General features: G+C 36.9%; 1 protein-coding gene across 15 annotated transcripts in view; it reads left to right on the forward strand.

Moving 5' to 3' along the window:
- Positions 1 to 23,695, forward strand: part of ptprfb (protein tyrosine phosphatase receptor type Fb) — a 188,379-nt gene that overhangs the window by 88,952 nt on the left and 75,732 nt on the right. For all 15 annotated transcript variants that reach the window (XM_026206114.1, XM_026206113.1, XM_026206115.1 and 12 more), the window contains exons 3-5: positions 6,556 to 6,701; positions 8,114 to 8,255; positions 22,832 to 23,017. In XM_026206114.1, coding sequence (XP_026061899.1) covers positions 6,556 to 6,701; positions 8,114 to 8,255; positions 22,832 to 23,017 — 474 coding nt within the window. The remainder of the gene's footprint in view (positions 1 to 6,555; positions 6,702 to 8,113; positions 8,256 to 22,831; positions 23,018 to 23,695) is intronic.

Here is a 23,695-nt window from a genome sequence, read left to right on the forward strand (position 1 = left end):
AGACAGATAATGAGTCACGGCTTTGAAGACTTTAAATGCTGATGTAATGCTAAACCTCCACTAAACCGCCTGGTCATATGATACAGATTACCTCTATTAAACAGGAAGCTCTTTTTTTCATCAACTTGTCAACGACGCATGATGGAACATTGAGCTAATTCTTTTAGTAAATTATTTTTTCCCCTCAGTGGCTACATGTGTACTCTCCACCCAGGCCGTGTAAGAACTTTATTTAATCTTCATTTCTGTCAGTTTAGACACTTTTTTTTTTCGTTCTTAAAACTATGCTATATCGACTTGAACTATGGTGACTTTGTAGGGTACTTTTTTGAGTTGGCCTCAGTTCTCATTTACTTGAGTTTTAAAGATGTTTAGTTTCCCACAGAAGTAGGTTTGGAGTGACATGAGGGTGAGTAAACGGTAACAGAATTTTCCTTTTTGGCTGAACTAAGATAGTTCTCCAGCAGTGTCTTAGGAGGAAAGCCATTACTTTAATGCTCTTCACAGAGGGAACTGCATAATTGTGCTCAGAATTTGTGTTCCGCACATTCTCCTAAATAATTGAATAACGTTAGAAAGTGGCGCACTCAGCAGCAGCCTAACGCACTGATCACTTAGAGAAAAAAAAAAATTCCCACTGGGAATTGATTTTCCTTTATTTATCAATTTATTTATTTATTAAGTATCCCACTTATCCAATCATTTGTTTATCTCTGTTCTTTGTTCCATTGAATTCTGCATAATCTCTCTCTCAAGTCCTGCAAAAGCATAGTGTTGATAAGTTTAATTTCAGACAACTTCTAAAGCCATTCGTCGCTTTGCCTAAAAGCATATCCGTTGCTGTGAGAGTTTGCTGCAGATGCCATTGCATGAGATTTAACGAGGGAATTGTGCATGTTAATGAAGGAAACTGGAGATATTGAACTGATAGAGCAAAATGACTGGCTTGATGTAGAGTTAATTGAAAGCAAAATCCTGTAAAAGGTCTAAAACTCAGTTAATGGACAAGTTTCAGTAAAACAACCGCATGTGATAGCATCGGACACATTTCCGCTCAGTGCATGAGTGAAAATGATAACTTGCTAATCTATTATTAATGAGAATGAATGGTTGGCTCCCTGCTTTGCGTATTGATCCTTGTACTCAATCCGGATTGGGTGTTTCTGCGGAACGGGAATGCTGCTAATTGCCGGGTGTCCATTTGTCATCCCCACTCTAAAGCCTTTTTTCTTAAAAGCCGTATAAATGCTTAAAACATTCCCTTAAATTCTGATGCATTTTGCAACACAAGCTTCCTCTAGGGAAGCCCTTAAATTGTCCATTTTGTAAATGGCTGTAACTTTAAGACACAAATAAAACGTGTTCTCAAGTAAAAAGTAAAGTTTTTTTCATCTTGTCAGGAATTTGTGTCCCACATGTCTGTCTCCTATTACACTGGCCACATGCCACTGTCTAAAGCATGACTCTAGTCTGTAGGAAATAAATGTCAACAGGTGTCTTAGGCCACCTGTTCTGGCGCCTGTGGATTTATTGAGTTGGTTAATACAAAAGGACTGGGACGACAGCGCAGCCACCTGGGAGGTCGGGGCCCGGTCCCTCTCATCTCCTCCTATGACCTGTGCTCTCAACAGTGTCTCTTTGAGCGTCAAGTAACCCTGAGCCCTGAACCTCTCTTCTGTCAATTCACAAACATGTTGAGGGCACAACTGCACTACGCCAATCTGTTGGCTTTGAGACTTTGAGAGCTCTACATATGTTTCAAGAGCACCTAGAAGAAAAAGTCACTGGCCAATGGAAAGGTCTTCTGGATTGCCATCTCAATCAGAATATATAATAAACACCACAATAAATGTAACTAATCTGGCCTTTCTGCTTTTTAGCAAGGCCTGCATAGTTCCAAACGGACCCTAGGTTGTTTCTGACTTGACTAGGCCAGGGATTTATATTTATTTATTTAAATATAAAGGGAAATATATATATTTAGAAAACCATTATTTATTTCAGCAAGTTGCAAAGGCAATGATTCTCATTTTCATGTAGTCTAACTTGATATACTAACACTAAAAGTTTAAATGGCAGAAACGCATAACAAAATTACAAAACTTTAAAATGAAAATAGAAAATAGACTAATAAAAATTACTTGAAAATATTAATAACTATAATAGAATTGTAATGAAACTAATTAATTTGTGTAATAAGGAAGTGTTTTCACACGTTACCACCTTTTTATGATTGAAACCATGTTATATATATATATATATATATATATATATATATATATAAGGGCTGCACGATGTGTCGTTTAAGCATCGATATCGCGATGTACGAATCCACGATAGTCACATCGCAGGATGTGCGATGTAGGCTGTCGTATTTGATCCGTTAATCATTAACTGTATGGGCCAGCTGCTCCCTGGCCCTTGACTAATGTGATTCACTGATTAATTGCACAGCCTAACCATCATAGAATGAAAGTTTCGTGTTTTTAAGTCCTGTCAGTTTAACAGGGCAGAGAGAGAGAGAGAGAGCGCAAGAGAGAGAGAGAGCAAGCGAGAGAGAGAGAGAGAGGGAGAGAGAGAGAGAGAGAGAGCACGCAAGAGAGAGAGAGAGCAAGCGAGAGAGAGGGAGAGAGAGAGAGAGAGAGCGAGCGAGAGGGAGGGAGAGAGAGAGAGAGAGAGAGAGAGAGAGAGAGAGAGAGAGAGAAAGAGCGAGAGCGTGAGAGAGAGAGAAAGAGAGAGAGCCCCAGCCATACGCTCACCGTCTTCAAACAACACGAGCGCTGTCTTGCTCTCTCTTCCTCGCGCATATTTATCAATTGACACAACGGTGTCGATGTTTAAATCATTTAAAATGAGAATGTAAGTGTGCTCACCCCATTTTCACCCCAGATTTCACATCGCAATATATATCGCAGAAAAATAAAATGTCGCAATGTCATTTTTTCCCAATATTGTGCAGCCCTAACATATATATATATATATATATATATATATATATATATATATATATATATACACACACACACAAACACACACACACACACATATATATATAAATAATATGCAAGATCATTATTTAAAATGATTTATTATGAGCATTACTGTAGGTGGAAGAGTTAATAATCATAATAATAATAATAATATAGTTATGTTGGGATAATATTTTTTTTTATTACAAGAATAACAACACTAGTAATGCTAAATGATTAGCTGTAGTAGTAGTAGCAGAATTAAATACATTAGTGTTAATATTTTTTTTATTAATATTAATATTAATATTAGTAATATAAGTAGTATTGTTGTTTGTAGTTATATAAATTGCTCCAAACCTGTTTTCAGTCTATGTGTCTATCCAAACAAAGCATACAAAGGTTAGTGGTGAATGTGTTTTTGAGTGCTATTCTTAAAGACCATAAATTAATAAAGCTAAAGTTAGAATTGTTTGAATATCAGCTAAACGTATTGATCAAACCAATTATCTGCCTGTCTACACTCTCTTATTATCTGTCTTTCCCCAGGACCTCTGTAGTTCATTCATGCATCTCATCTGCCTAAACTCTCAGAAGTTTCTATGTACTTTAATTCGAAACATGTGCCCAGATGGGTTAATGCCCGCTGATCCTTGCTCGTAAACAAATGAGAGGAAAACCCCCCACATGCTGAGTAAATCTAATAGAATTGTCATGACAGATGTTAGAGCACTCTTGTATGTCAAAGTGGCGCTAATCTCAAGCTGTAAATCTCACGCACACCCAAGTATCCATGTTTTTGGAAAATCCCAGCAAGGTAACTGGAGAATCTTGCTGAGGTTTTACCCGTTAAACTACCAGCAGCTAACCACGAAGACTGCTACGAGGAGGCCATAAGCTCTCAAACTACCTCTCCACTCTCTTGTGTGGTCATAAAGGAGATAAAAGTGGCCAGAAAGGCTTTTATGAGGGTATGCATTGCTCTGCGGTGCCAATCAAACCGGTCTCTAGGGGAACCGGCACGTAAATGTCATTTAAATGTCAGGCCAGCCAATACCCCTGTGGGTCATGGGGGTGCTATTATGGTACACACTGGCTTAGATTTTACAATGGAGCCACATGCAGGTGCGTACACACAAACAGACTCACAGTTGTGGGCATCGTCTTCTCAGATAAAGCTCCAGTGGGGGTTATGTCCTAGAGCAAGGGCAGCCCGAGCCGCCCGGCACATCCTTCTGATGATTTAACAAACACCCCGTCTGCTAGTCAGTACTTCTCCACCTTAACCCATAGCCACTATGTTATGTTAACTAGGAATTGATTTTGTTTTCTTCTGCACTACCCCTCTGATCCCAGAGTATAAAGGAGGAAGGACACCATTGCGGTGGCACCGTATTCCCTTGGCTTGTTCCCTCCAAGAGAATCATATGTACTACCGCATGTAGTCTCCACACTGCTGTAATTTATCTCTCCCTTGACTAAGAGAGGATTAGATTCCCACCGAGAGCCGCCCGCTAGAACACTACAATCTATTCCAGCGTATCCCGTGGTCCACTGGAGATGTTTCACTGTGATAATGGATTTTGTGTCCTCTTCCTTATGAACGAGATTATCAGAAATCACGATGACTGATCAACTGGGATCAGGTTAAAGGTGGTTTTCAGGGTCCAGTTTGTGTATTTTAAAGGAGGTGAAGAATTGATAAATGGGATTCTGTTAGTTTAATAAGGATTTCGGCTCTGGTGGCATTATCATTATTATCGTGGCCTAATGGTTAGAGTCAGATTTATAATCCAAAATGTTGTGAGTTCGAGTCTCATAGTCTACATCAATAAATGGCTGCCCACTGCCCCGGGTGTGTGTTTAAAGTGTGCACTCTCCATGAGTTAAATGCAGAGCATGAACCCCGAGGATGGATCACCATACTTTGCTGTAAGTCACGGAACTTTCAAGCGGTAGGTTTTGTATAATATTTAATGTTTGCAAATGTATTTTTTTACTTGTTTACTGTGTGATGCATTTGTTGTTGTTTTGTTTTTTTCTTGTCTAAAATAAATCTAAAAGCAAACTTCAATTCGTAAAAAAAAAAAACGGTGGATATACATTTGAGAATAGCTTTTATTTGTGTTTTTATTTTTATTATCATTATTTTTTACAAAGTTTTGTATCACTGTTGCGTTAATCTTTTTCACTAACTAAACACAAAAGGCAATATTCCTTGTATGTTTCCTGCTTTTTAAAATATATTTATTGTTAAAAGCCTTTTTACAGAAACTTTTATGGATAAATTTGAATTAAATGCTTTTCTCTAATTTATACGTAATTGCATTAATAGCTGGGTAGACGAAAGTTACTTTGTGAACTTAAAATGAATAATGTTTGCTTTGGCATGTATTTATTATAATATTTTATCGATTATATTAATACAATTGCATACTTTCTTTTATATTTTAGGAAACAACTCTTTGGCGCATTTTCTAAACAAAGAATGTTTAAAATCTGTCCTTGCAGACCAGCACATGTTTTATAAGGTCTAACACTGGCCTGCATGTCCTTGAAGATTATTTCCCATCCTGCAGAGAGCAGCTACAAAGAGTTGCTTGTATTTTTTTTGATAATATCTGTATGCCATAATGTTTATATACCATGAGATTCACCTTTCACCCACATCACCCACTATTTCCGCAAAATGTTGCGCAGTAGCTGCAATTCTGCCAAATGGTCTTTCTCTGCTTGATCTGGCATCGATATCCTTCGAAGCAAGCCATTACATGTTTGAAATGAGTCAGCCAATATGTTTGGGTCTTCATCTTCTAGCTTGAGCAGTGATGAAATGTGTCCCATTGTTGTTTGTATTGTAAATGCATGACAAAGGTGCAGGGTGTGTGAGCTTCTTTCCAAAAAAAGCACAAACATTAGCGTGCTCCGACCGGCCTGTTTAAAACCAACTCTGAATGTTGTTTAGCCACAAGCCTTTAGCCATACTATTGACAACGTTCCTCCTTTTGAATACAGAATGAATTGTTTTGATTCCACGTGTCCACGTGCAAGTGTTTGTAAATTCTTGGAGCCACTTTTGGCAGTTGAGTCATAGTAACAGTGTTTATTTCAGTTTTCCAGAACTGTAGCATTTAATTTAATTTCTTTATTAAAACATATATGTTCTAGGCCCAGATTTATTAAAAATGTCAAATTAGCGCTAGAGCACAATTCCATAAAAGCGCCGATGGGAGGGGAAAATTCTGTGGGTGATTCACTAAAAATGTGCACATTAAAGAACATTTTTGCCTTTTGAGCTGGTTTTGGTATGTTTTGTAAAATATCGACAAAAACATTTGTTGAATATTTGACAATGTTTGTCAATTGGTAGCTTTAGTTATTTTTATTAATGTTACAATGTCTGTTATACACAGAATAGGCCATTATGACATATGTTAGGTGACTTCAGGGCGAAAGTTAGCTTAGTTCCCGTGTGAAGAATCCCCGTTCATAACTAGCTTTACATGGTTTTGCATGACCACAGTTCAGGAACTAATGGCTGCTTTCTTTCTCTCTCTGTTTTTTTCTTTCTACCTCACTTTTCAAGGCTTGCCAAATTTCATCAAATCTCCAGAGGACCAGACGGGGATTTCGGGAGGAGTGGCATCCTTTGTGTGCCAAGCAGCGGGTGAGCCGAAGCCTCGGATCACATGGATGAAGAAAGGAAAGAAAGTTAGCTCCCAGCGCTTTGAGGTGACTAACTGTCTTTCCCTGCCTCTCCTTAGCGTGTCACTGTCTTTCCCATGCCACCTCATCATGATTCCTTTCTTCTTCCCATCATCAGTCGTTTTCGCAACACTCTTGATTTTCTTCATATGCTCACATACTCTTGTGTGTTGAAGCCAGCCACATTACAACCCTTTGTGTTGTCCCTCCGTTCCCTTTGCCCTTTTTCTGTTCTCTCTGTGTTATGGTTTGAGCTGAAATCTGAAGCCAATGTACCAAGTGTGCAAATCTTTGGGTGATTTGGGGTCAGTATGGAGCACCATTATTTTTCAACAGGGAACAAAGTTACTTTAAAAATAAAAAAAATAAATATATTTATTTATAGAGTAAAAATATTTTATTTTGCATCTGTTTTGCATTTAATTTTATTATATGTTACTTATTTGCTTACAAGCAAACAAGAATAAAGGACATAAAAAAAATCATTTTCAGAGCAAAAATTATATAAATAAATATGGCTAAATGTTATTTATTTTTTTTAGTCTTTCAAAATGGTACATTTTCTAGTGTGTCTTCAGTGTACAAATACTTTTTTGGAACTGCTTTGTCAAATATTGTGAAAGTATATTGCGAAAATGTTTTCAGCCATGTTGCCTAGCCCAACAAAACTAAATAGAAATTTTAAAACAAGCCCCAAAACAAATAAAAAAGTAACACAGATAAAATAAATATCTTCATATAAACAAAATAAGGCTTTGTCTGTGCTTTTTGCATTTAAATTTAGGCAGGCAACCACTGCATTTTAACCATGATCGAAACAAAGATGCTGCATACATGTAACGAGCAATTTTTTTATCTAATTTAGATTGTATAATTCCAAAATTTGAAGCAAAAACAGAATGATTTGACTTGAGTTTTTTTATAATATAAAAAAAAAAAATCTGCATGAATCCGATGCAAATTCACTCTCTGCCAGCAGGTGGCACTTTCCGTGTTTCCTTGGTTTCTGCTGTAAACAAAGGAACGCTGCACTTATGAACTTTAATATGCATTATACAAAGGCAAGATTTGAAACAGATTTAAATTGTCATGTATTTGAATCGATTTTTCAACCCTATTTAGCCCCATACACACCTTGTTGATATAAAGTCTTCAGCAACATGGCAAGGCCGGTATTTGTGTAAATTGTAAAATAGAATTTCAATTATTTTAAACGCATGAGTAAATAAAGCCCATGCCAATAACTGTTGTCACAGTATCCACCAAGGATAGACATGGCAGTTCTAGGAGAATAACTCAAGACAGTACTTGGCTGAAAGTTCTGAGGGAAGTGATTAAAGACCCACCGCTCTTTGAAGATATACGATCTGTCTGAAGGTTTGTCGTAAATTTAAGACGAGAAGAGAGAAAAATATTTGACAGTGTGTCTTTCTTCTCAGGTGATTGAATTTGATGATGGCTCGGGCTCAGTTCTCCGCATACAGCCGTTGCGTACTCACAGAGATGAGGCCATCTATGAGTGCACAGCCACCAACAGCGTGGGAGAAATCAACACCAGTGCCAAACTTACTGTGCTGGAAGGTAAGACGCCTATGTTGGCATTTGATGGCCCTTGATTTGACCAGTATTTCATAAATTCCTGCTTTTTTTGCATGACCTTTTGCCTTTATTTGGACCGTATTGTGGAGAATGACAGGAAAAGATGGGGTGGGTGGGAGTGTGGATTTAAACAATGTCTGACCAATTTATTTTTATTGACAAATGTATCCATTTTAAAATCCTCAAGCCATAACAAATGCTGAAATTATTAGTTATAAAAATGTTGATTATAAAATAACATTTTTAACATTTTTAATGTTTATATATATATATATATATATATATATATATATATATATATATATATAATTTAAGTATTTTAGCATTGAAACGGCTAGTAGATTGTAAAATAAATACATTTGTAAAGGAAAAAAAACACCAATGTGGATTTTAAGATCTTTCTAAATTGTTAGTCAAAGCAGTTGTACATTGATTTTACATCTACATTGATTTTCTTGACAGATGGTTTCTTTCATGAACATGTGTAAAGTGTCTTGCACCAATAGTGCCATATTAGGTCGTAAACCCCCATTTTAAAAATAATTCCCTAACCAGTATTTCCATTGCCCCTGGATTGCATGCAAGTCATCAATACATTAATGTGCTGAAAAATAAGAGTGAAGCCAGAGACTGGAACATGAGCATCAAAATTCTGCTACTTTTAAAATTAATATCTTAAAATATACCCCATAATTCCTTGTGGTAATGACTGACCCACCCCAACACCATGTGTTTGGTATTACACTGTGTAATCCCTTTTAATCTTATTTTTCACCTCCCTGTACGAGCAGACAAAGGCCATTTAGTTGAAATTAGAAGTGTTGAATGAAGAAATCATCTGATGAATGTTGAGTCCTCTGGCCCTGTTCATAGAGGAAGAGAGAGGTGCCATATTGAAGGCAGGCAGTTTGGCTCTTTTAGCAGCTTTCCACAGTGAAGTGGATAAGCTGGACGCCCACAGGATCCTACAGGACAGAATGAACTCTATTTATAGCACATTGTTCATAGCGAGCAATGCATCATTTGTGTCCTACAGCAACGCTGAAAGACCAGCACAAAGGAGAAGTTGAATGATAATGATGTTCTCTAATGACTTACTAAAGGATGTTCTCTGCGGCACATTTGGAGGGTCTTGGGAATCTCTGCCAGAAATGCAATCACCTCATCTTAAGCTCATCGAAATTATATTAGGCTGAAATATAAGACATTCATTTTGATCACTGTTCAACCAAGGCGGAACTGTGGTGCTTACACTGCTTTAAATCCAATAGGTACAGTGTTTCTTTAGCCATTTGGTGCTTTTCCTGTCTCAGTTTTCTTGGAAAAGAGATGGTATATAAATATGATAATGATTCGGTACCAAAGTGTATTTCACATTACACAGTCAGCCAGTCATTATGACAACATAAACACAATTAAATTGACATTTAGCATTAAATTGAGAGAACTACGTAAAGTGATATGAGAGAAGTGAGCACAGTTATGTGGGAAAGCAGTTGTCGCATGATTGACCAATTAGAATAGTATTTCAGAGAGCAAGGAAGTTTAACATGACGCAACCTTAAGCAGTCTAGTGTTTTTGTGTTGTACGTTTTTTTGAGTTTTGCTTCTTTTGTGTTGTTTTTATTTGTGTATGTGTTTTGCTTTTGTTTTTTTGCTTCGGTTTGGTTTAGTTGAATGTTGCGAGGTGGAAGAAAAATAAAAAGACTATCTCTCGAACAACAAGCCATTATCTACTTAAGAGAGTTCAACTTCTTAATGTTGAATGACCTGCTTTTACAGACTCGTGTTAATGTGCTAGAACTTGTTTCAGTCACAGGAATCACTCCCACCTGAGGTTAGCTCGTCATACACAGCTTAGGAAAATATTACTCACTGCGTCTGCCTTTCTGATTAGCAACTTGAATCATATTGCTAAACAATTAATGTGAACTTAACATAATTGAACCCCATTTAAACAGATGGCAATTATGAGAGCATTTCTGTTGTGATTACGATTTGTATGGCTGCTCTAGAAGCGTGAACAAGTCCTTTTCTTTAGAGGGCCACTGATGCGTCCTGACACGGCTTCAGGGTTCGTGTGTCGCAACACACTACACGTCGTGAGGAATACCAGCAGGTTTCATTTCAACTTCCAGGCTGCACTTGCACCAAGGTTGTGGGCGTTTAGTTGCTCACAGCTGTTGCCTGTTGAATAAAAATTTGCCATGCCTCTTTGTAATCACATTGTGCGGATGCCAACATGGGCCTCCGTGTGAATTCATAATGACTTCGTCTAGCTTCACCCCATTTATGCTCCTTATTTCTGTGTAGCAGAGAGATTTGAGGTTATCGACACTCAAGGACTGCAGTGAAGACTGAATGCAGAGCAGTTTGTTACATGTACCTTTTGCATAGTTCGGTTTAATCATTTTCATTCCATCCGCTAAAACACCATTTTAATTTTGGGTGCATTTGACCCAGAACTTTTTCTGCCATACCTACAGATGGTTGAAAAAAAAAGTTCTTGTCTCATATTAACGTGATGATGTACATGCTTACATGTGTCATCTAGTGAGGAATTAGAAAGACACCCAACGTCCTCTGAACCCACAGGAATGCGTTTAATTCATGGATCAGTGGAATGTTTGTGTACATTGAGGATGGAAATAACCTCTTCAAGAGCTCTACAGGTAACTTCGGGAGCTCTTGTCTATCAAAGTGTCTCCGGCCCGATAGTGTAATTGATAATCATAACTTATATTGACAGTGAATGAATATCGAACGAGCAATTTGGAGCAAACTTCACTTATTAACACTTTTAAACCAGTGATCCAGTAGGTAGAGATGGAAGTTGAGAGGAACTTAAAGGTTTTTCGCTCTGATTCAGATTTCACTTCGTGATACCATTTATAGTTCTTTTTGTTATTCTGGGGAAAAAATAATTAAAGTTTACTGGAAAACCCGTCAAATTGTGCTGACTAGCAGCAGCTTGTTTAGTCTCATGTTTCAAACACCATAACTGTTCAGTTCTTATCAGATCAGATTATATTACATTAAATTCTCTGAAAAACAAAACAGGTTATTACCTGTTCATGTTTATTGCATCCAACAGGTTTTCTGTCTTTATCTCTCCTAAATCTATATACCTTATTTTTGGTTCTGTGTTTTTGTGTTTATTTACCAAATCAGTTTGTGAAGCATGTCCTGTCTTGAACATACTTTATGTGGGGGGAAAATGGTCAAGAAGCAAAGTATTCACTAGCCAGTTCTAATGAAGATTCAGTTCTCAATGCTTCGCAGTTTTAAATATTTTTCCACCTAGTCAAGTAAAGGCAAAGACCAATTTGGATTAAGACCAGTATTGCCCAGCATGTTACTGACACCATTTCTCATTGACTGTGCATTTCATTACAGTTTTAGAATTTTTTATGTATTTAGAATTTTTTTTTATCTTGACGTGAAGAACGACTGTTTGGGTAATTTTGCTGAATTAAATTTTTTAGTTTTCCTGGAAGTGCATCTTTTGCGTATCCACCTTCCAAGGAAGCGCTCTCAAGTTGGCTCTGGTCTCCAACTGCTTCCCCGGCTCCAGTCAGCGGTCCGTGTCACAAGTTTAATTTCTCCCACCATCTGCTGGCTTGAAGCCCAGCGCTGTAGATCATGAGCGTTTGACAGTTACAAACTGCGTCTGTCGAGGGCGGCCTCTCCCAAGGACTCGTGCAATATGGCTGGGTGGAATCACTCACCTGGAGTCTGTATCGGCATCCCTGCCGCTTTTTCGAGGGCTTTGCAGTTTAACTTCAATTACTGAATTTTGAATAAAGACTAGTTTGCTTTAACCTGCAAGTTGCCTGCGAGTTGCAAGTTGTCCCTCATTTTGTCTAACATCAATAATTAATCCTGATGGAACATGTTTGTAGCTGCCAGATCTCATTGGAGTCACTGTACAGCCAATGCATTTATAACCCTTACACCCTTCCATAAAATCATCTCTTTCCAAAGCAGTCTAGTTTGGAGGAAATGACCTCAGATGTGTGACACAGGCTTTAAATCTTTATGTAGTGGCTATTCTCTGACTGATGTTGCTCTGGTAATTGTGAATAAGTAGCCCTGTGTATCTGACAGCCATGCTCACTAGGCCGCGTAATTGGAGCAGTTCACACTTTGAGTCGTCGTGTGTCCGACAGCCTGGTCAGTGTAGCTTCAGGATGAAATGGGCATTTTCACTTTCAAAAGCTAAATACATGGAATAATGTAGTCCGGCGAACATGAGAAGTAGAAGTGAAGGTAAAAATATGTGAGATTCTGTGTTCAGGTAATAAAATATGAGGCTATGCTGTATAGTGGACATAATTTAGGTTGCAGAAAGCAATTTCCTGACTAATAAACAATAATTTGATTAAAATGCCATTTCATTAGGTAATTTCAGTAAATGCCATCATTCCACAAATATATGCCTGGAATGTAATCCATAGCAGAATTAGTCACTATATTATTATATAACAAACTGGCATTTTGCAATGAATTCAGCTTTGCAATCAAAGGAATAAATACTATTTTAAAATGTATTTTAATAGAAAGCCATTACTTTAAACTGTAATAGTATTTCACAATATTGCTGTTTTTATTGTATTTTTGATCAAATAAATGCAGCCTTGTTGAGCATAATGGTGCAAAATATTAAAATTAGCTTACTGGTGCCAAGCAACAACAACAAAAACTTTAAAATATATTTAATGGCAATAATGTTTTTTTTCTCTTTTTACTGGTATCTGAGATTATTTGCTAATTAACCAAAACATATTCAAATCAGATCTTTTACTTAAGCCCAATGTATTCAAAACTCTTTTTAAGATGCAACTGGGGTGGGGAAAAAATGTTAAAATGCTAGAGGGACAGGACGTTCCAAGACTGTGAATGTAATACATTCAAGTATCTGTTTTTCAGGTTGTTGGTTTGACAAGATGTGGTAGGACTGGCAGCTATACAGTCTGTTTTATGTTTAGTTTGATTAGCTCAGTGTCAGGGCTCTAGCACAGCCTGAAGTGAAGATGTGTTAATAGAGAGGTTCATGTGTTTGATCTTTGTTGTTCTGTCTAGTAGACTGAAAGAATAAGTAAAGGCTGTCACATACACCGAGCTGAGGGTGCTTCATTTACAGCTGCTGCCATCTTACACTTTTTTCATTTACTTTAAAGTGAACCCTAATAGAAGTAATTCAACTAAAAGGGTGTTTGAATGTGTCTTATGAGGTTTTTTTTTTTTTTTTTTTTTTTTTTTAAGATGACTTTTAAGATTTTAAATGGTTTCTTAATGATTAATATTCATGTTGTCTAGTCACTAGAGCCCGACCGATATATATGTTTGCTGATTTTATCTGCCGGTATGAGCCTGTCGCCGATATATCGGTATCGGTGAATATGCCGCCTATATATATATTTGGACTTATACTTAGGTGCGACTTATAGTCCAAAAAATACGGTGGTAGTAATAATTAAAAATGTATATGTTCTGGACCAAATTCGTGGGATACCTTCAGCTCGAGGAACCCTCTCGAACGTGAATTTAGTGTAAATCTAGAGGCCCTCTTTCAAATGAGACCACCACCGCATTCATAACCCCCGGGGTTCGGGAATAACTGGTGGTTGAATTCGCAGACTGTCGGCAACTGATCTAGCAATCCCTAGGTCATATATCCGACTCAGGCTCAAATTAAGTTTTAGTAACTTAGTAAATTTAGTAACCTATAGTAAAGTTTTTAGTACTCCAGATTCATAAAATATGTATCTGGAGTAATAAGGTTTTTAGTTACTTTACTGTTGCAAATCTGCAATGCCTGCCTTGAGAGGGATATATTATAAAAAATAAAAAAAAATAAATAAATAAAATATATATATATATATATATATATATATATATATATATACTATAAATAATACCAGTTTAGCCACCAATATACTGTGCATTTCTAGTAAGCTAAGAAAATGTTATCTGCCATATATATATATATATATATATATATATATATATATATATATATATATATATATATATATATATAAAAAATGTATTATGCATGTATTTATACCGTGTAAAAAAAAAACAAAAAAAAAAACTTTTTGCTGTTAGCAAATACGAGACCACTCTTGCTCTCTATGTCTAGATAAGGCACTCTAACAGATCGCACATCATGTGATTTCCACACGACATGGCTCAAGGTGACTTGTGCCGTTGTGCTTGAGTGGATGAGCAGATCACCCTTCGGTTATGGTAATGGGTCACACATGTGCTGTTATGTACAAACCAGTGTGCTGTAGCATAAATAACAGCTATGTACCCATGGCAGAGCTGTAGATCATACCGAGACACAAGAAACTGGCGGACACGTAGGAAGGAGGGCGAGACGAAAAAACCAGAGTGACAGACCCACGCGGATAAAGGAGGGAGAGAGAGACCAACGTCATACCTGCCCAACACTGATTAAGTGCCTGTTGGAGGGAAGTCAGCCTGAATATTCCGGCCAGCAAGAAAAAGTGTATTATTTCAAAGGTCATGGCATGCATTACACCTCTTTCCTCACCACCGACTTAGATAAACACCGTGCCGCTGAAATACTGCAGGCGGGACTCCGCCACTCCTAGGGTGCGGTTCACCTTTACACACGCTGCTTTGTTATTTACTACATGTCTCTGTGAGGTTGCAGATCCACACGCCTAGTTATACTATTTAAAGGTGAGGATGTTTGGGGCAAGTATTGATTATGCTGGGTCTGTTTTCTATCTGCAGTTTGGTCCTTATGAATTCCTAGCAGTGCTCACAATTAAAGTGAAGCAGGAGCTCTGACCTCAGTGAAACCCATTCGGACTACATAATCACTGTTCCAAAAACCAGCCTCTGCCAGCATCATAAATACATCATCATATGGTAGTCAGCGTAAACCAGTCACATAATACATTGTGATCAGATCTTACAAGTACAGTATACTCATTACCTTTACGTTATAGAAATACATAAATAATTCAGTTGATGATCTTAAAAATAAAAATAGAAGTTTGGGATTGGTAAGATTATTTATTTTATTTTATTTTTTTTACATAAAGAGAAACATAAGAGAAAAAAATCTCTTATGTTCCTCAAGGCTGCATGTATATTTGATCAGAAATAATTTTATGGATTTATTTGATCAAAACATTATTATTTTGAAGTAGTTTTACAATTTAAAATTCCCCTCTTCACTTAAAAAAAAAATAAGTTATATATTTATATATTTGAAAATGTAATTTATTTCAGTCATAGCAAAGCTGAATAGTCAGCAGCCATTATTCCAATCTTTAATGTCACATGATCCTACAAAAATAATTTTAATATGCTGATGTGCCGCTCAACAAACAATGTTTAAAACAGTTCTGTCTTGATGAATGGACATTAAGTATTTATTTTTCTTAAAATGTATTTTTGACTAATTGAATGCATCCTTAAAATTGTTAATTTATTGAAAATGAATGAATGAAACTTATTGGCCTCTAACTTTGAATATAGTATGCCTATAATTATCACACTAATATATATATATATATATATATATATATATATATATATATATATATATATATACATACATACACACACACACACACACACACACACACACACACACACACACACACACATATATATATATATATATATATATATATATATATATATATATATATATATAAAAAGTATACATTACATGTATGTTCATCCATAGGTGTGCTTATAAAGGTTATGTTTTGTGATAATTAGGTAATCAACTACTTGTTCTTTTCTAAACAGCTGATTGTTTTGTCTGCCTGGCTTAATTTTAAAAGCACTCAGTCTTGTCTCCAAAAATGCAATCCAAAAATGCAAATATAATAGCATGTAAAAGTTATCTCATACATCAGCCTGCAGGCAATGCAGCGTTCTGCTGTCTGATATCAGACTGTCACGGATATCACCTAACACTGATGTCATCTTGCATGAATGAATGCTGTTTTGTTCGGATACTGTGCCTGTCGCCTTTCACTTGCAATTGCTCTGATTCTCTAGAATTGAGTTATTTGTAATTTGTAAGGCTATGTTGTCAGAGTATGATCTAATTTGAAGGTAAAGCATGGAATTTTTTCGATGTTGAAGTACTTTTTATCCCAGTTTAATATGCACAGACAACTGCAGAATAAGTAAGCCACTTGTAGGTTGATTTTCATTTTTGCTTACATTTTTAGTGGACAACGTATCTAATTTGTTGTATTTAAGTATTCACTGATGTGCCAATGAAGCTGATTTTTGGCAAGCTGGATAATGTAAAAAGCTGTTTTTTTATTTTTTCTCAAGAAGGACAAACCTGGACTTGAAATGCTCTCTGGAAATTAAGATATGTAGTAAAATGGATGGTGTTCTGTTGTCATATATCATTACAGAAACCCTTCTGCTCCCTCCATCAAAAGAGATGTCACCCTTAATTGCTGTCATCCATCACTCTCATACACACTCTCTGGAAATTACAAGGACATTTTGTTTCTCAAGAACTGTAAAGACTTTTACAGAAATACTACATAGTTTTTAAACAAAATATTAGTTCAGAAGTTGCCTTACTGGAGTAGAGTTTCAGTGCAAAGAATGTGTTTGTGGACCTTTGTTTTTCTGTAACAATTGAGACCTTCACATGCTTTAAAAAATAGTTCACACAAAAATGAAAATGTCTTGTCTGTATGACATTCTTTCTTCTGTAAAGTGCAATTTGAAGAATTTTGAAGAAAGTTGATGCTTTGAAAAGGTACCATTGTAATAGTGGTCATTATATGCTAGATTTCCAGCCTTTTGAAGCCTACCTTAGCTTTGTGTAACAAGGTAAATGGCAACTCAACTTTACTTGCTTGTCAGACAAGTGCAATTGAGCTTTTATTTGCCATATTTGATGTGAATTGATACATTTTTATGTGTAAATAAAAGCCTAACATTTAAATCTGTTGTTCATCATATATAGTGCGACTGGTTCTCTTCTGAAGACTTTGATTAAACTGGATTTAAAAGCTCTTTATGAACCCTTTGAAGCATCAAGCTAGTTTTGTTTTTATGGATGTTCAATTGAGGGAACTATTCCTGTAAAGGAATATGTCTTTGACAATGTCTTTAAAAAAAAAAAAAAAAAAAAAGTAATTTAAAGAAGAAAAAAATAGTTATTGGTTAGAGAGTATGACTCTTAACCCTAAGGTTGTGGGTTCAAGTCCCCGGGTGCTGCAGCATAAAATGGCTGCCCACTGCTCCAGGTGTGTGTTCACAGTGTGTGTGTGTGTTCACTGCTGTGTGTGTGCACTTTGGATGGGAGATCGAATTCTGAGTATGGGTCACCATACTTGACTGTATGTCACATCACTGTTTATGCTTTTTTGTGTTCTTCAGAAGAAAGAAGTTAATGCAGGTTTGGATCAACATTAGAGTGAAAATAAATATATTTTTATTATCTTTTTTGATTTATTATTATTTTAGGGTGAACTATATCCCTGTAGCATGGAAATTACAGCAGACTCATGAGATTGGATATAAGCATGCGTGATCCGTCTCTGAAGAACGGCTTGTTCTCGTTGCGAGTGCCCCACGGTGCTTCATCACTGTTTGAGCATCCTCTTCTGCAGCGACGTGTTTGTGCAGGGTGAGAATAACTCTGGCTGACGTGGACGGGGACAGCACTCGGGCTGTTTCACAGTGGGGTCTGAGGACAGAGACTTGTCTCTTCAGCGGGGTTCTGATTAGACCCATCACCCTGCATGCCATGCTCTATTCTCCCTGGTAATTGGAGCTAGCAGGAGGTTGGCATGTACCCCTTGTGTCCTCCATTTCCCTCTTTATCCTCCCATGGTGACCCCCACCTCCCCACACGACTTCTCATGTCGGATCCAATGTAATGCGTGTTATGTCCCTCATTGCTCTGACCCACCATTGAGGACATGAAGCCTATGCATGTCTCAACCACATTTACGGCAGCCTTGTTGTTCACATTAGCTGGGTTCACCGTTCCCTTTCTTCTGCCTCTAGGACATTTTGTCCTACATACTCCCGAGCACCTGAAACGCCATTGTTATTCTCTTGGCAACTGCAATGCTTTGTTTTCGTAATGATGCAGAGTTAGTTTTTCTCCATTCTTTGCCCTTCTTTGGCTTCATTCAACACTCAACTTTTGTAAATATCAGATAGTTATCGCCTACTTTCGAGCCTCTGTGTTTCACCTTTATCAGATTGCGTATAGCATTGAATAGAAGTCTCAACTCGTAATTTACTGTTTCATAGAGAACAATGTTCCTTCTGTTTCCACAAAACTGATTACAGATGGATTTGTGGTATGCTACTCTGTTAGCTCCCTTTTGTGGTCACATGCATCGATAAAGCTGGGCTGCTTCTGGACTGGCTCCACAGCCAAGGAGATAATACAATAGATTGCCATCTGCGGGAGCCTGCATGGTCTTATCACTCTAGTAAGGTCTCATTAAATACCCGCTTAGGGTCTCTGGACGACAACAGTAGATTTCCAGTTCAGGAAGGAAATTTGATTGGTTACGATCAAGGATACTAGTGTTAAAGTGGCACCTGTTTATGGAGGTTGTCACAAAGTCCTAACTATAAGCTTTAAAATATCCTGAAGGACCTAGCTAATGCGAGCTAATATATATATTTTTTTATGTTATGGGCAAAAAAAAAAAATAATAATAATAATTGCTAAGTGCAAAAATGCTAAAAACGTAATTTTACAGTAATGTACAATATGAAAAAGGGGATTTATTTTGGGATTACTGAATATTATGTTTAACAGTATTTTTATTTATTTTTTCGTATTTTTTTATATTAACTTTGTGTATAAAGAAGCGTGAGCTATTACATATCTAATATCAACCGATACCGATACATTTAAGTATGGTACTGATATAATAGTGAAAATAGAATTTTCCATTTAAGCTTGGAAAGAAAAGACCTAGGGATTTAATTGCACACCTTAAACTTGTCATACAACTACCATTAAAAAAGTTATGGTTATGCTCACTTATGCTTGCTAAGTCTGCATTTATTTGATAAAAATAAAAAAATAATGCTGTAAAACAATGATATTGTGAAATACTATTACAACTTAAAATAACTGTTTCTATTTTAATGTATTTTATAATGTAGTCAGTAAACCAAAAGTTCATCAATAACGAACGATAAAGCCACACCCAGTGTAAAAGAAGAGCATGATGTGTGAATGTTAGACGATATTTTGGTAGTCATGAAGCTTTGCATCACAGTCGAGCTGCTATCTTTGTTCCTCTTGAAATGCCAGTAGGCTTAACTGCATTTTTAAAGTAACATGATACAAATAAGGTGTTGACGTTGCATAAAAACTTGAGCCTGCACTCTTTGTCTGTAATTGTCAGGATTGCTGCTTCTCATATACCATGACCTCAGCCGTTTGCGTAGCCTTTCAGACAAAGGTAAAATAAAACTCTGCAACACAAGCAGAGAATCTCAGAACATGACATCACTGCCACGAAAGTTCAGTTTCTCTCTATTGACTGCTAGCAGGTATATTTCTGCAAAGCTCTCTCGCCGTTTCTCCTTACAAGATGGCATCCCAATTACCCACCAAACGTATCGCCCCGTCAGAGCCAAACACCTTGTCATAAGTGCTTCGGAGAAACAATGAAACTAGCATTGGCAGGCTTTTTAAATTCAAGCCGCCATCTGCTGCAGCGCCCACATGTATGATACGGCAGAGACTCGGGACAGAGCGGGACATTTTGTAGACTTTTACCTATTTGTCTTAGTAATGGAGTCCTTGCTCAACTTAGTATAAGCACTCAAGAATTGTATTAAAAACACATTTCTGAGCTTTGAGTCTGTATTTTTTTTATTTATTTTTTTTATCCTCATGCATAGTAAAGAGGTGTAAGTGATAAAAGTGCTTTCAGGGACGGAGAATGGAGCTTTTATTTAGGAAATGCAAAAGCCTAACCATCAGTTTGTTTCCCACTGTGCTTTTCTATTATGGAATAAATCCATTCTTTTCTTTTTTTTTTTTTTTTTCTTTTTTTTTTGCTTCACGTACCGTTTGTTTCTTTATTTATTAGAACTCAGTATTCCTGTAAGAAAGTATCTGTCATTATAAACATTACTAACAAGCAAAAAACATTAGTAACATGCTTTTCAAGGTGCAGTCAGCTATTTTGTATTTCCTCATTAAAAAGTTATGAGTAGTGATGACTAGGTAAAAAAGTAGCACAATGTACGTAAGATGAAGACTTTCAGACACATTAGTTGCCTAATAAAAACTGTTTTATTTTACGTCATGGTGGCTACCATGTTGAGTTCACATGACCATCTGAATGCTTCTCATTTGAGTTCAGTAACCATCCTGTTATTGGACTCTTTCATTGTTAAATGAATCATGCTAGGAAGCTAATTTCTGCAGTGGCATCAATAAACAAGAATGTTTTCTATTGCTTCATCCACACCACTAGGTGTCATTATAAAACTTTCACATAAAAAAAAAAAAACCCTGAATGAAAATTATATACACATTTAACAACACGTGTATATAGTATATCTGTTACTTTGCACTCCCAATACACTTGTGAAACTTTTTTCCTCACTTTGTAATTTTTTTGCGAAACTGATATAGAAGTCTGTAAAATCCATCTTGAGACTCAGCTCAGGAGAAACAGCAGAGTTGGTTTTCTTTCAGATGTTCTAGTGTGCTCTGTTTCTTCTCTTGCATGCTGACTGTGTGACACTTGGTAGGAATTATTTGTGTGTTCTTCCTCAAGAAAATGTATTCAATTGTTTATTCAGAAGCCGCTCAGAGAAAAGGATCGGCATAGTGATACAACCCACACTCCTACAGGTAGTTGACCTCTACTGAGCACACCGAGGTAGGAATGTACGCCTCAATACATGACAGCGCACCCTCCCAGTGGTTCCTGAAGGTCACATTTTGTATATAAAAAAAAACAATCTTGCTGCTTTTGCTTCTTAATGAGGCATAACTTGAACAGCCTTATATTCCAAGTTACCTTGTACTGCAAAGTTCCCTCCAGCGTGGATTCTGCGCAACATTTTCCGCCTCCTAAATTATTCCTTTTCCGATGTTTTCATAAGAGAGTTAGCGATTCGTGAAATAACCCTTTTGAGATTTGCCCACTGTGTTATAGATGCGTCTGATTTACATTGTCCTGGAAGACTAGTCTCGAATTTGAAGGCATAGTCTTTTGTGAGAGCTTTTCAATTCAGCTATTTGAGAAGCATTGCTTGATGCTTTAAGGATCAATACACCAATGATTTAATGTTTAACGCACCAGAATAAGAAGACAAGATAAATCGCAGTTGTCTGCAGTGCCCTGGAGACTTTAGAAGCAGTGGAATGTTTGTCATGTGCAGAGGATTGTCTCAAACTGAATAATTCAGCCTTGCCCTTTGGCTTACCTTGGCATCAAAGAGAGAGTGTTGTTGCCGTAATGTTGTTGCTGTTGCGAATGTGAATATTGAGCATGCTGGGCTTTCATCCAAACATTTGTGTGAATGTTTGAGAAGAAAAAAATATTTGTTTAATAAGTGCCACAGTCATAGAACTGCTCATGTTTTCATGTGCTTGGAAACCATATGTTTACAGCCTTTCCTCCTTGCTTATCCTGATTCTGATATAATTACTGTTCATTTTCATATTTTTCATATAATTTGTGTTAATTACGCAAATGCTTGATACTTGGAGATATCTGCTCTGTTACTCCCTTGTGTAGAAAGGCGTCACGGTCTGTATCATAGTGGAAACAGTCTTTTCCAAACCATTGAAGGACAATGCATTATTTACCAACTACATTTGCATTTCCAGAAAAAAAAAATGCAAAATAAATAAATAAAATAAAACAGCAGTGTTTGCAAGAAAGCGAAAGAAACATGTTAAAGTTTAGGTAAGCAGTTTTAGGCTGTGGTTTTGCATAAATTTAATTCTGCATCAGGGTAGTGGTGCATGTTTTGTTTTTTGGCTTTGGCACCTGAGTATCAACACACCACCATTTTTACAGAGTAGAGATGAAGATGTAAGAAACAAAAGAGCAGTCACAATTCAGTGAATAGATGAATGTGAGAAGGAAGACCAGTGGCTAGTGAGAATGCAGTTGTTATAATGAAGTCATAGCTCTTGTTTATATCTTGAATTGGGAACATTATAACAATGCAAGTAAAACCACTATTTTAAAACCTAAAACTTTAAAAACTTACAGCACCCTTACATTGTTAAATGTTAAAGTAACGGTACACTAAGGTCCTGTGGATTAGCCTAGCCATGCTTTGATCTTATTAATGCACAGGAGGGTTGAGTGAATTGATTCAGTGCACTAATGAGACTTGTCCCGGATTTGCCTTTGCAGGACAATTACTGGCTCAATCTGGCTCACATCTCTAACCCCTGATTTGTAGCAATCAGATTCTTCAAGATCATTATCCTTTATTTTTATTTTTTTTTAATAATTCCCTTTTTTGGCTCCTAGCTTGACATGTTTTTTTTTTTGGTTTTTGTTTTTCTGCAGAAAACCAGATTCCTCATGGCTTCCCCACGATAGACATGGGCCCTCAGCTGAAAGTGGTTGAGCGAACAAGAACAACCACAATGCTCTGTGCCGCCAGTGGGAACCCTGACCCAGAGATCACTTGGTTCAAGGACTTCCTGCCTGTAGACATCAACGGCAATGGGCGAATCAAACAGCTTCGGTCAGGTAAGGATGTCACACTTTCTAAGCCTTAAAAGCACAGTAGGTACAACTAATGTACTAAACTTTTATACCGTAGTCACGAATATAGACATAGTTCTGTTTGCACTTACCACTTGTTTTCCATTAATCTTTTACTACAGTTTAATGAATGCCTATGCAATATTCCCACATAATAAAAACTGGAACGTCAATTGTTTTTGTGCAATGTGAGGTCATTGGTCTGCCAATTTGTCTTTGCTTGCAATGGAAGGAGAAATGTTTTGACTTGGCCATCACATCAAATGAGTCTTAAGCCACGTGCAAATGGTCTGGGTAATAGTAGGCACCCTCACGGGAATGTGAGAATGCCACGGAGTGGATCAACCACTCTATTTACATTGTAGACCTTCCAAATGGATAGACCACTCAGGTCTGACCTAGGATCAGACGGATGAACAGGACTTTGCCCAGGCTGGATTAATGGCTCCTGACTGACTCAGAGTTTATCCCTCTCCACTAAATCCACTTCATTTAGAGGGCAAGTCCACAGCAGAGCTCATTCTCTAGTTTCTAGCATCAGCGTATAAGTACACAGTTGAAACTTTGAATCCAGAATCCCTTCACCTCACTTATTTCGTGGAGCTTCTTAGGTATACATAAAGTAGGGCTGTCAAAATGGCTGAAAAACTAAATTTAAATTTT

The sequence above is a fragment of the Carassius auratus genome, chromosome 27 (assembly GCF_003368295.1).
Source record: "Carassius auratus strain Wakin chromosome 27, ASM336829v1, whole genome shotgun sequence".
NCBI classification, from domain to species: Eukaryota; Metazoa; Chordata; class Actinopteri; order Cypriniformes; family Cyprinidae; genus Carassius; species Carassius auratus.